The 13,411-nt window shown below is 40.1% G+C and overlaps 1 protein-coding gene across 1 annotated transcript in view; it reads left to right on the plus strand.

The window, feature by feature from the left end:
- The window catches only part of LOC149297898 (BTB/POZ domain-containing protein KCTD16-like), a 131,403-nt gene extending 120,306 nt beyond the window's left edge, over positions 1–11,097 (plus strand). Inside the window, exon 2 of the mRNA XM_089488096.1 lies at positions 10,646–11,097. Within this exon, the coding sequence (XP_089344222.1) occupies positions 10,646–11,097 (452 nt within the window). The remainder of the gene's footprint in view (positions 1–10,645) is intronic.
- The last annotated feature ends 2,314 nt before the right edge of the window (positions 11,098–13,411 follow it).

Here is a 13,411-nt window from a genome sequence, read left to right on the forward strand (position 1 = left end):
AACAGACTGACCAGAAGCCTTGGAAAGCTCCTCTTTCACTGCTGCAACACAGGACCGATACAATGAGGGGACAATGTTCCTGCTGAAAGTGGAACGTGACGGAACTGTATATTGTGGAGCCACAGCCGCCATCAATTGTTTGAAAGGCTCCCCTTCGATCATAGAGAAGGATGCCCCTCCAACAGCAATGAACTGACCAATCAGTCGCGTTACTTTATTGGCCTGCTGTTTGGGCATTGACCTTTTGGATTGGAATGCCACAAATTGTTCCAGGGTGGGCTGGACATGCAGTGCTCCAACCTGCCTTGGTCTCTGGCTGCCAGCACTAGTTGCTGCTGCTGCTGCTGCTGCTATTGGCTCAGAAGAAGAAGCTGTTGGGGTTTTTCCACGGCCACCAGCTATGCTGCCTGCACTAAGTTTTCCCTCTGCATCTTTCCCCAATAGCACAGCGTTGTGTTGAGTGCTGAGGTGATGCTTCATGCTAGCACTGGTAAAATGGCCAGACACTTTCCCTCTGCTTATTAGCTTCCCACAATGTTTGCACTTTCCATAGCGCCCTTCTTCAACATTTTCAAAGTGCTCCCAAATTGGGGCGCGCATAGCCTTGGAGTGTGCCTTGGGTGCTGCTCCTACTGCTCGGGGTGGATGAACAGAGGCAGAACTAGTGGTGGTGGGACTGGTGGTAACAGTACTGGCCATAGTGGGACTGCTAATTGCTTTAGATTTGCTAGGTTTTGCTGCTGCTGCTGGTGGTGGTGATGATCGTAGCGGAGAAGGTGGAGGCTCAGGGGAAAATTGTGCACTAGTCATTTGGACACTGCTCCCTCAGGAATCTGATTCCTGACCACTCATCTCCTCTACTTCCTCTGGCTCATAGTCTAGCTCTTCATTAGCCAGATCGAATGGAATTCCTGCTAGGCTGGAGCTAAGACTGATATCGTCGTGAGACTCGTGACTAGTAGTAGTGCGAGCAGGAAGAATAGACTCTGCACTTGGCCTCTCAGTCTCAGGCTCCTCTGCTACCTCGCTAGGTGGAGTTCCACTATGTGTAGCCCTCTCTCTAACTGTCTTTACAAAAATTTTGTAAGGACTTGGTGGCTTGCTAGAGGTACTAGGAGGACATGGCGTGGCGGTACCAGTGGGAACAGTAGGCGCAGCACTAGTGGCGGTAGAGGTGGGGGTGGTGGTGGTGGTGGTTTTCCCTACAAAGGAATGAGATCGCTTTGGTTTGGGACCCCAAAATAAAAAAAAAGGAAAAACGAATTAAAGACAAAAAATTAGAGGAAGTTCTCTTCAGTGCTACTGCTTAAAAAGTAAAACTATGCACTACTGCACTGTGCTGTGTGCAATCTGCCAAAGTGCTAAAGTTATTTAAATTATTAACTCAAGATTAACTATTTAATAACTAGCAGTATTTTATTTTTAATTTGAATTTACACGGGCCTAAGAGCTTAGCCTACTACTATGCTAGCCTAAAGCTATATTTCCTTACTATAAGTCTACCTCTAGGCAGACGCTCTCAAACCCACTATGCTAAAGTGAGGTTAAATCAGATTCAGTATATGATTTATTAATTAATATTAAGTTATATAATATTAATAGATTAGAAATAATTTACTTATATATTATGTATTATAGATAGAAGAATATAGATTATGAATTAGAATTTAGAATTAGAATTACTTATATTATAGATTATGAATTAGAATTTATATTGTTATATATTATTTATAATATATTATAGATTAAGATTAAAGAAGATTAGAATTATTTTAGTACTACAGCTAGTAGCTTGAAGCTTTGCTTAGTACAGCTCGTCACAGTCAATTTTTCTTGAAAAGAATTAGAAATAAAATAAAATGTCACAGCAAAACAGTTAGCTTCACTGCTGGCTGCACTCACTAGCCCAACAAGTTCACTTCACTGATGGACTGAGGTGAGCAAAACACTAAGGGTACTTTTAATAAAATTGAAATAAAATGTAAAATAAATGAGAAAATCTTTGCAAAACAGTTAACGTCACTGCTTGCTGATCAAAAAAAAACACAGCACTTATGCGGCTGCACTCACTAGCCCAACAAGTTCACTTCACTGATGGACTGAGGTGAGCAAAACAAATGAAATAAAATGAAAGATTAATTAAGAAAAATTGACTTGGTCTCTTGCTGTTGCTAAAACAAAGCACAAACTATAGAGCTGCAGCACCAGTACTAATAAGATTAGCTGAACTATACGCTAGTAGTAATTATTTAATATTATTACTTTTATTTATAGCTAATTTAATTAACTATTAAGACAAGAAAGAATTATAGAATTATTGATATTACTGATTTTAGATTAGACACTAGTAGATGTCTTGAATGTCTACAGTACACTCTACACTAGTATACTATTACTAACTATAACTGACAAGTATATATATAATTTTATAATGAATTCAATTATTAATTATATTAATTAATATTACTGATTTTAAATTAGACACTAGTAGATGAATGTCTACAGTACACTCTACACTAGTATACTATAGAATATATATATATATATATGACTGACAAATATATATAATAATGAACTATTAAATTATAGATTCTATTAAATTATTATTTATAAATTCTATTTAATTTATTTAAGCAGGACAGGCAATAGGCACTAGTGCCAGCCCAGGGCAAGGGCACCCCAGTGCCACTGAGGCACTGGGTGCACTGTCAACTCAACAGCACTTACACTACAGTTGATGACAAATTAAATAAAAAAAATTAAATTAATCAAATTATTATTATTAATTATATTAAGTAGCACTGAAGTGAGGATGAAGTACACTGTGAGAAATGGCAGGCTAAGGCTTACCAGTCTCACACAGAACAGAACAATCTCTCTCTGTAACGCTCGGATGCAGCACAGCAGTGTTGCCAAAGCAGTCACAGCGAAAAATGAATGGATCTCTCAGGCAAGCTCTGGTCTTATAAAGGCGCCTTCAGAATTCAAAAAACAGCAGCACAGGCATTGGACGAGACCCTTAGCGTGACGTCACAAGAGTGAGCTGATTGGACAGACGAGATCAGCTCACTCCTGTTTGAAATTTTGGCGGCTGCGCGGCAAAAACGAAGACGATCACGAAGAATCTTCGATTCTTCGTGGTTGTGAGTCTTCGTCTTCTCCTACGTTTTGCCGGCACTGTATTCTCTTCGGCGTGTCTTCGGAACGAACAAAAAAACGGCCTCTTCGTGCTCGTTTTCATGTTCGCCCGAAGACGAATGCGCAAGTCTACTAACTACTCACATAACTTCCCTGCAGATCCAGCTAAGCCAGGCTCTGGAAACCTCCCTCAAGCAGTAAAAATGGGCCCAGGCAGGTAGTGCCACATTTGGCTCGAAGATCTTCTTCATGGCCTGTCACTGATTGTCAGGCTCAAGGGGGTTTGTGCCTGATATAGAATTCATCAGTGGATTGGATCCTGAAACCCGGCTTCAGCATCCAGTCTGCTACAATATTGGAGTTGGAGCCTTGGCCTACCCTGCTCTCCAAATGCTTCACCTCAGAGACCTATATACAAGATTTGTATATCATATGTGCACAAAATATGCATACAACATCTCCCTGGGGCTTACAGTGTCACTATATATACAGTATCTCACAAAAGTGAGTACACCCCTCCCTTTTTTTTAAATATTTTATTAGATCTTTTCATGTCACTACACTGAAGAAATTACATTGTAGCAGAGTGTCAAGTAGTGAGTGTACAGCCTGTAGCCCCATACGCAACAAACTGCAATGCACTGTGTGTTCTGTCCCCTTTCCATCAGAACCAGCATTAACTGTTTAAGGAATTTAAGCTACATTAGCTGGTCTTTTTGATTTGACCATATAGGCCAGCCTTCTCCTCCCATGTGCATCAATGAGCCTTGGTCACCCATAACCCTGTCACCATTGTTGCTGCAGAATTAAGAAAATTAGCAGCAGTGTATGAACAAAACAAAATCCTTGCTCTATTGAGCATTAACTAAGCAATATGAAATGCTGACTGAGTTGGATCACTTCTCCATGTCCCAACCAAATTATCAGCTTTTTCTGGTCTGACTACAAGACTAAGGTCTAGATCCCCTGTAGCGTAGCGCTGCAGGGGACCTGGATCCTCCTCTCTGGAGCGATGCGTGCAGACATCCCCTGCTACTGCCAGCACATCCTCTGAGGCTTCTATGACGGAGTGCCGGCATCACATGACCTTCTGGTGCTCATTAATAGAAGCCCTGGCGGAAGTCGCGGCAGTGGAGGTTGTCTGCGCGGATCGTGCAGACCTCCACCGGCTGCCCCACTAGACCAAGGAATCTGAAGCACAGGAGACAAGTCTAGGGAAGCACTGGTAAGTTGGGGGAGGGTAAGAGTGGCATATGGGGGGTATAATGGCTTTCTGGAGACAGAGTGGCATATAGGGGGTTAAAAGGAATATCAGGGAGGCAGAGTGGCATATAGGGGATCAAGAGGCATATCAGGGAGGCAGAGTGGCGTATAAGGAGGTATAAGAGATATCTGAGGGGCAGATGTGCATAACTGGGGGCAGGTTGGCAAATAAACGGAAATAAAATAAAAAAATTTATTTTTCTAACTCATAATTTTAAGTAAATATGAGAAAATAGCTTACATATGAATTAATAGGCTTTTTCTTTTTTCCCTAAATTAATATTCAAATTTTGGGGGGTCGTCTTATAATCGGGGTCATCTTTTAATTTAGCAAATACGGTAATTAGCTATTGCAGGTGAGATAAAACACGGTGCTGGAACTCTGGAATCAGAATCCTCACTTGCAGTCTACCAGCAACCTCCAAAATATAGAATGGAGCACTGGCCCACCCTGCACTTCAAGTGCTCAATATATAAAGTAAAATATCTGCATTACAGTAATACATATATAAATGTAACATGCCATAGTATTCAAGTATTTAAAAAGCATTGAGTTTTTTGTGGTATTTCTAGGTAGAAGTATTTTTATTTATTCTAGTTTATCCCTAAGGAATACATCATCTTATAGTAACAATTTACTTATTTTTGTTATTGATGCTGATGTAATTGATGTGGCTATGACAATGGCGATGGTGTTGGCTTTTTTCAAGTGAAATGTAAACTAAATAAAATAAAGAAGCTAATCAATAAATGACATATGTGTGCTTAAAATTCACACATCCAGTTTTACCAGGTTTCACTTACTGGACTTTCCTTAGGCAATAATTAAATAACTTTAAATTTAGCTAATATTGATTTCTTTCTTACTTTATTTAGAACATGGTTAACACTGGATCGTTTCCTGTCCCTGGCTTGAATACTTTGCAGAATTCTAGGCTCCCAAATGTATCCTAATGTGATATAGTATTTAATAAATAGAAATACTACCTTTTTCAAAGGGTGTTTTTTTCCCCTAAAAAACATGTTATTAAAACAAAGAACTCAATAAGTTTGGAATGATTGCAATTGTCATGGACTTAGTTTTGTGGATGTTCTGTTTTTTTTGTTTGTTTTATTTAACATTGTTATTTTAGTGAAACAAATAATACATTGAATAGTCCCATGTACATGGCAGGACCCAACCTGTTGCTGGAGCAGTAGTATGGGCACTATTAGAAAGACAGAATTTGACTGCGGATAAGAACCATTTGTCCCAAACCACTTTTTCCTGATGTAAGGGGCTTAGCTTAAACCCCTATAAGTGCTTGGTTGGGTCCTTTGTGTGAAGATAGCTTTATGTCTATCCCGTGCCTGTTTAAATTCCCTCACTGTATTAGCCTCCACCACTTCTGCTGGGAGACTATTCCATTTATCTATTACCCTCTCAGTAAAATATAACTTCCTTCTTACATTGCTCCTTCTTTCAAAAAATTGGATTTAAAAGTACAGGAGATGAGTTTAAGTACTTAAATGTTTCTATTGCATCTATTGGTCATCAATCCACAGGATATTTACCAGATGACCAGGCCTAGTTTTGGGGGTTACATTTGTTAGTCTTCTGCCTTAATTATATTTTTTACATTTTTGTACCCCGCTTGTTTTCCCTGGTTAGTTTGTTTTGTTGAATAAGATTTATTTTTAAGCCTCTAATATGGACCTTTGGCCAAAATGGAACAAGTTCACCAAATTGCTCATTACAGCAGTATAACCTCTCATTAGCAAATAAGCAAAAACATTAACCTCTTCGTGACTAGATGTATCTATGTCCAAGCATGATTCTCTTTTTTTTCCCCTCAATATTTTTTGAAGAGAGAAATACTCTCCCTCATTTCACTCCAATCCTCACTGCTGTTTACCACAGAGTGATCATTACCTACATTGTTGATCACAGTTCCTGTAATCATCTGCAGGGGAGCTCATCAGAGGTCTCAGGGAGTCTGGATAGACCATCTTGGAACCCTTTTACTTTTAACATTGTTTTCAGTAGCGTCAGCACTGAAGTTTAGCATTCTCTGTTATTCCAACGTAACAGACGCTCACGCTGAGCACCATTACAGCAGAACACTCAGCAGGAAGCCAGCTCCTGCTGATACGGGAGACCTCAAGTTTTCTAATGATAGCCTGATCTCCTGTGTGCCAGCAGGAAACATCCCATAGGGCAAACTATTATGTCCTTGGTCATCTAGATGTCCATGTGTAACAATACATCCTATGGTTGTAAAGCCATTAAGATCCTAGCTTGGGATGCTTACAGAATAACTCCTCCAAGTCCAGCAACACAAAACAGTCTGGCTATTCTACGTTTATTGTTGCTTTTCTCATCAAGGTCATATGATAGTAATGAGGAAATAAAACCCAGCACAATTAAATCTACTGGAATTAACATTTTTAGTATAGAATGCAGTTGTAAGCTGTCAAACTGTACACAACGGTTCATTGTTCAGCATTTTGTTTTTGTTTTGGCTGACACAGAGTGACACTTAGCAGCATATTGTGAGATGCAATATATGCTTCCATTACTATCCATTATGGTAACACTTGACACATACTGGGAACCTCACCATGGAAGCTGATAGAATGTTCCTGTCCAAATAGTTAGCACTTTGCTCCAGATCTTGTTCAGTCTCCGCCTGATAAAAACAAATGAAACCCAGAATATAAAATTATATTTCATTGTATTGTGTCATCTCTAAACACCAATGGTTTCACTTTATTCTTTGTTATAAAATAGATAGAGGTTACATTTAACAATCAAATAATTACATGGATTTTGTATAAGCAACTAGATTCTCATCTCACTATATTTGGCTGCCATAAAGATCCTTAAAAAAACTTACACTCTAAATAATACAGCCTGGGTGCCAACTATATGAATAACAAAGTAAGGACAGTAAAATAAACTCTTGTCCACATGGGCACTTTTTGATTCCTTACCCATAGTGACATACCTTGGATCTTTCTAAAGGATGCTTACTTAGACATGCCTATGTTGTGCTTTGTACAGTGGTGGGATTTTGTCACACTTGGCTTATCATAAGCATACAGATTCAGTTGCGTATCCTGTACTGAAGAGATCTAAAAAGATCCTACGTACAAAGAGCTGTATGTTGGCTCATGCATCTCTAACCCTATGTTGTGCTTAAACAGCAGTGAGCCCATGTAAACATGGGTAAGGAATGAAAAAGTGACATATTTACATATTTTCTGTCATTGTGACATGTCAAAGGTTGCAATAGTGTATTTTATTGTACTATGTGCAGAAGAGGGCTACATGTGTATGCTACAGTGTATATAGTAACTAGCATTATTTATTATTAAAGTGATAACACTATGGTGGCCCACTCTTGCTCAAACAGCTTAATTAATAAAATTAATTATTTATCAGCTGACTATGTGAATAGGAAATGTGATTCTAAGTTTGCACCATTAAAGATGTTAGAAAGAAATCATGCTAAAACCTTGCATTGCTGTGGTTAATGAATTGCATGCAGCAGAATAGTCTTTTTGGCTCCTTTAACTTAAGTGTTTCAGTTGGAAATACTCCTTTAGGTGTTTATCCTCTTTATATTATATAATCAGAAATAGACATTTCAAGTATACTTTTATTACTGGTTTCAGATAAAAAATATATTTTCAAAAATCTTGTGCTGTCATATTCTTTAATAATATAATTAGGGCTGCAACTAACAATAATTTTTCGATTAATCGGATAAAAAAATGCAATTTTTTTTCAATTTTACATAATGAAATAAAAAACGTACAATTTACACTTTCATCTCTTTATTGCAATGGCCTCTCTCTCTCTATATTCACCTTCTTGTTTTACTGACATAATAATAAAAGCTACAAGAACCCAAACACTGTGTTTCTCAAACTAGGTTTTAATGCAAAGTTATTAGTAAATATTAATTTATATGTTAACTATTTTTCATATTTAATAAAAACTATGAGAAGAAAGCCTTGTTTAACTGCCCCCGGTTATGCACATCTGACCCCCAGCTTGCCACTCTGCCCCCATATATGCCTTATACCTCTTATATGCCAGATTCCACTGTGCCCCCTGATATGCCACTGTGCCCCTGATATGCCTTATACTCCTTATATGCCAGTGATATGCAACTGAGCACCCTGATATACCTTTTACCCCCAGATATGTTTTATGCCCCCCCTGATATTCCTAAAATCGATATGCCTTATACCCCCTATATGCCACTGAGCCCCCTGATATACCTTTTACCCCCAGATATGTTTTATGCCCCCATGATATGCCTAATATCGATATGCCTTATACCCCCTGAAATTCATAATACCCCCCATACACAACTATAACTCACCCATACACCACTCTGGCTCCTCCCCCTCCCATACACCACTATGGCTCCTCCCCCTCCCATACACCACTCTGCCTCCTCCCCCCTCCCATACTCCACTCTGCCTCCTCCCCCCTCCCATACTCCACTCTGCCTCCTCCCCCCTCCCATACACCACTTTGCCTCCTCCCCCTCCCATATACCACTTTGCCTCCTCCCCCCTCCCATACTCCACTCTGCCTCCTCCCCCCTCCCATACTCCACTCTGCCTCCTCCCCCTCCCATACTCCACTCTGCCTCCTGTCAGCAACGGAGGTTCACAACACACCAGGGAGCCGGGTAGAGAGGCAGAGTGGCGTATGGGAGGGGGAGGAGCCAGAGTGGTGTGTGGGAGGGTGGCTCCCATACACCCCTCTGACTCCTCCCCCCTCCCATACACCACTCTGCCTCTCTACCCGGCTCCGTTACTGACAGGCACTTTCACTGCAGCTTCATAGAATCCTCAGCGTAAGTGAAGGTGAGTAAAGGAGGCTGTCTGTGCGATGCAGACCCCCACCGACTGACAGAGAGGATGATTCTCTGTCCGGTGGGGGTCTGCACGATGCGCACAGCCAGCCTCCCTTACTGCCCTTCACTTACGCTGAGGCTGCAGTGAAAGTGCCTGTCAGTAACGAGTCTGGAGAGAGGCAGAGTGACGTATGCGAGGGGGGAGGAGTCAGAGGGGTGTATGGGAGGGGGGAGAGAGACGGAAGTGAGAGACCGGCCGACAGTGAGGGGAATCCAGGTCCCCTGCAGCGTTGCGGGGGATCTGGATTCTAGTGTTATAATCCGATTTCTGTTTGAGGTCGGATTATATAAGGAGAGGAGTTTTTCAGAGCATTTGCTCTGAAAAAAACCTCTTTTTATAATCGATAAAAATCGATTCGATTAATTGATAATGAAAATCGTTTTTCATTATCGATTATTATCGATTTTATCGATTAGTTGTTTCAGCCCTAAATATAATATAGTTTTTTCAGACCGCTGCATATTAGCATTTGTATGTTTTTAGCTCTGTTGTCTTACAAACATAATGTCTCCTTGTTATACTGCCTATGGAAAACAATACAGTGTCTCAATTTCATTCAACCAGCAGGAGATACAAACCAGTAAAAGTCTATGGAGGAATGGATTTCAAGTCACCCATAATATATCTTGACTAAAAACCATACCTAGGAATATCCATTTATCTACCCGGAGCGCTTCCTTTTTGGAATGCACATACAGAAAAATGGAAAAGTGGTAGGAGGGGAGGTAGGGTGTTGCTTCACCCAGAGTCTGCAGGTGATAGCCAGAGAGTTCCTAGGTATGCTCATAACAATGGCAGACTAATGCAGATGAAAGACATTTAATGGAACAAAATGAGATAAAACCAGGGTTTTGTAAATGCTACACAAGACAAAGAAATAATTAATTTTGTAAATGCTAACTTACATCACTATATTCAGTACTGTATTTTATGCTCAATGAGGATTTTTTTTTCTGTTCATAGTTAGGTCACATTGCCCTTGGCCTTTAATGGCAAAGATATTCTATATCCTGTAGTTTATACCTGTAGATTAAAAATAAAATAAAGAAAAATGCAAACATGTTAAATTCAATAAAGCCCGTACATGTACGGGCTCAAAATGCATTGTTTTCTATGGGTTTAGGGACTGCCCATTGTCCTTAAGGGGTTACAAATGTGTTCCTACTGAATATTACATCTTAATCAGTGTAATGCAATTATTCTCTTCTGTTCTGCAGCTGGGAACATGAATACTACTTTAATAACAATATACATGCAAAGTAATAACTTGGTAAATATAAATATGGTTCATATACATATATTTACAGTGTACTTTTGTTTATTTCAGGGGGACCATCGAGATGGCCATCTACACATTGTGACTGCTGCTGTAAAAATACAAAAGGGGATAAAGAAGGGGAAAGTGGTACTTCTTGCAATGAACTCTCCACTTCTAGCTGCGACAGCCAATCTGAAGCCAGTTCTCCACAAGAAACAGTCATCTGTGGTCCAGTAACACGCCAACCCAATATACAGACTCTGGACCGACCAGCCAAGAAGGGACCAGTGCAGATTGTCCAACAGTCTGAAATTCGACGGAAAAGTGACCTTTTAAGAACTCTGACCTCTGGTTCACGGGAGTCCAACACAAGCAAAAAAAAAGTGGTGAAAGAGAAGCTTTCTATTGAAGAAGAGCTTGAAAAATGTATCCAAGATTTCATGAAGATAAAAATACCAGACAGGTTCCCAGAGAGAAAATATTCATGGCAATCAGACCTGTTGAGAAAATATCATCTATAGAAATAAAACAAAACACATTATTATATGAATAACAGTTGTATGGTACATGAAACTTATTGTTCATTTGGTAGATGACCATGCCCACTAATGTACTGCCTAACATACCATATCCATCTTAACTTCATTGCTGCTGGGCACAGAACAGTTTTATGCACCAGACCAGCTGCAAAGAAGTTAGCCTCTTTAGGTACAGGGTATTCAATTTTTCTCTTTGTGGAAGCACAATGTATTATGTTCCTTTGTAATTTAAGTTGGTTTCTACAGATACCAATAGCACAAACATACTAGAGACATGGTTAAAAAGTAGCTACTGTTACGTTTTGGGGTTTTTTGCTTTTTTTTCCCATTTATCCAGGTGTCAATGTGTTCAGAAAGCATTTGAAAGGTTGTGTGATTTCAAAAATGCATGTTTCCTTACTGTAGGATGGTAAGCACATGAGACAAAATAGCATAATTATGCTATGACGGTTTACATAAATATATTATGACATAAATTATTGGTCTTATAGTATGCTTATAACTCTGCACTTTCTTTCAAGGACAGCTGCTTTGTGGGTCATATTATCTGTGGCTGCTTGATTATCTATTTTTTTAGAATTATGAGATGTGTGAATGGTGTTCCAACTTAAAAGCCTCTCTGCCCCCTTATTTTGGTCTCTAGCAAAGTCATCTCTATGGACTCCAAGTAGGGAAACATTTTCATTCTTATGGACACTCAGCTTTGGAAAGCATATAGACTGTGACCAAAGTTTGTGATTTACAGGGCTTTTGTGGAGACAAATGATGTGTAAAATGTCATAGATGTACAAGTGCATAATAAAGTCTTACGTGCTCATTCACACAGTAAACATTGTTTTTGTTTTTTATAAACCTGTGTATTTATATAGTGACAACAATTTACCCATAACTCAGGGGCATCCAAGTTTTTTCTGCAGTGGGCCACTTCATCAGAATTGTATACGTGCGCGGGCCGCACTCATTTTTCACTGTGAGAAAATATGGCCTTTAATAAAATATGCAGATTAAAATAAATTAAATGACACAAAACCTTTACTTTTCCTCTCACTGATTTTTGGGCCTAGAAAGTTTTGTGACTACAAATGCAGGATTCTGGATAAGTAAAAATAAAATAGTAATAGTAATAGGGATGCACTAAAATTAAAATTCTGGACCAAAACCGAAAATTCAGGGTTCACTTAGCTGAAACTGAAAATGACCCCCCACACACTTTTAATAAAAGTAAGTTACACACCAAAATTGTACAACAAATTATATATTATGATTGTTAACAGCAATCTCAGACATACCTAGATTCCAGCATGTACTGGTTGGCTGGGCATTGTACCAGTATTTTTTGTCCAATTTTAGTGTGTAACCATGCTTTTATTAAAATTAACACACCACAATTGGACAAAAAAAAATCAACAATATGACTTGGCATGATAGGAGTGTGATTGCTAACAGCAAACACACTCTTTTTATACCCAGGCAACCAGTAAATGCTGGAACCTAGGCATGATGGGACTGTGGTTGCTGTTAGCTGTTAGCAATCACACTCCTATCATCCCAAGTCAGCCAGTACATGCTGGTACAGGGTGGCTGTAAGTGCAGACCCCATACTGCTGGCAGCATCAATACACAAGGGGGCAGCTAGCCAGGTTTCAGCATATACTGGCTGACTTGGCATGATAGGAATGGGATTGTTAACAGCAATCACAGTCCCATCATGCCTAGCTTCCAGCACTTACACATCCATGCTATCACACACACATTCATTCACAGATTCATTCCCTCAATCAGGTATACTCATTCAAACACACTCCCCCACCCCCTTACCTGCACTACAGCTCTCTCAATGCCGATCACAGACTTCAGCAGGGGGCGCGGCCTCCCTCGTTCTCCCCACAGAGGAGGCAGGACTGGAGCAGAGAATAGACCCTCCCACAAGTAAGCAGCAGGGCTCTTGTGCTGCCGATCGCACACGGGCCGCACCTCGAGGTCCCGCGGGCCGCATTTGGCTTCCCGCTTTACTGGTTACCAGACCTGATTCTCGGTTCCAGCTCTCCTGGCTACTCCTGGTTCCTGTTTGCCTGGCTCACTCCGCCATCCGGGGTCCTCCTCATCCATTCGTTACAGATGATTCTGATCACTCTAAGGAGCCCTGGTTGCTTTCTGTGTGTGTTGCTGAATGCCTCGATGTGAAAGCATTTCAGCAACACTGGCTGAGCTTAGGAGGGCAATCGTTAATCATTTCTTAAACTAATTACTGCAGACGGGCACCGCCATATTGAAAATGGCTAATGTGACTGCTCTT

The sequence above is a fragment of the Sceloporus occidentalis genome, unplaced genomic scaffold (genome assembly GCF_023333645.1).
Source record: "Sceloporus occidentalis isolate IW3139 unplaced genomic scaffold, rSceOcc1.0.p SCAF_36, whole genome shotgun sequence".
Classification (NCBI taxonomy): domain Eukaryota; kingdom Metazoa; phylum Chordata; class Lepidosauria; order Squamata; family Phrynosomatidae; genus Sceloporus; species Sceloporus occidentalis.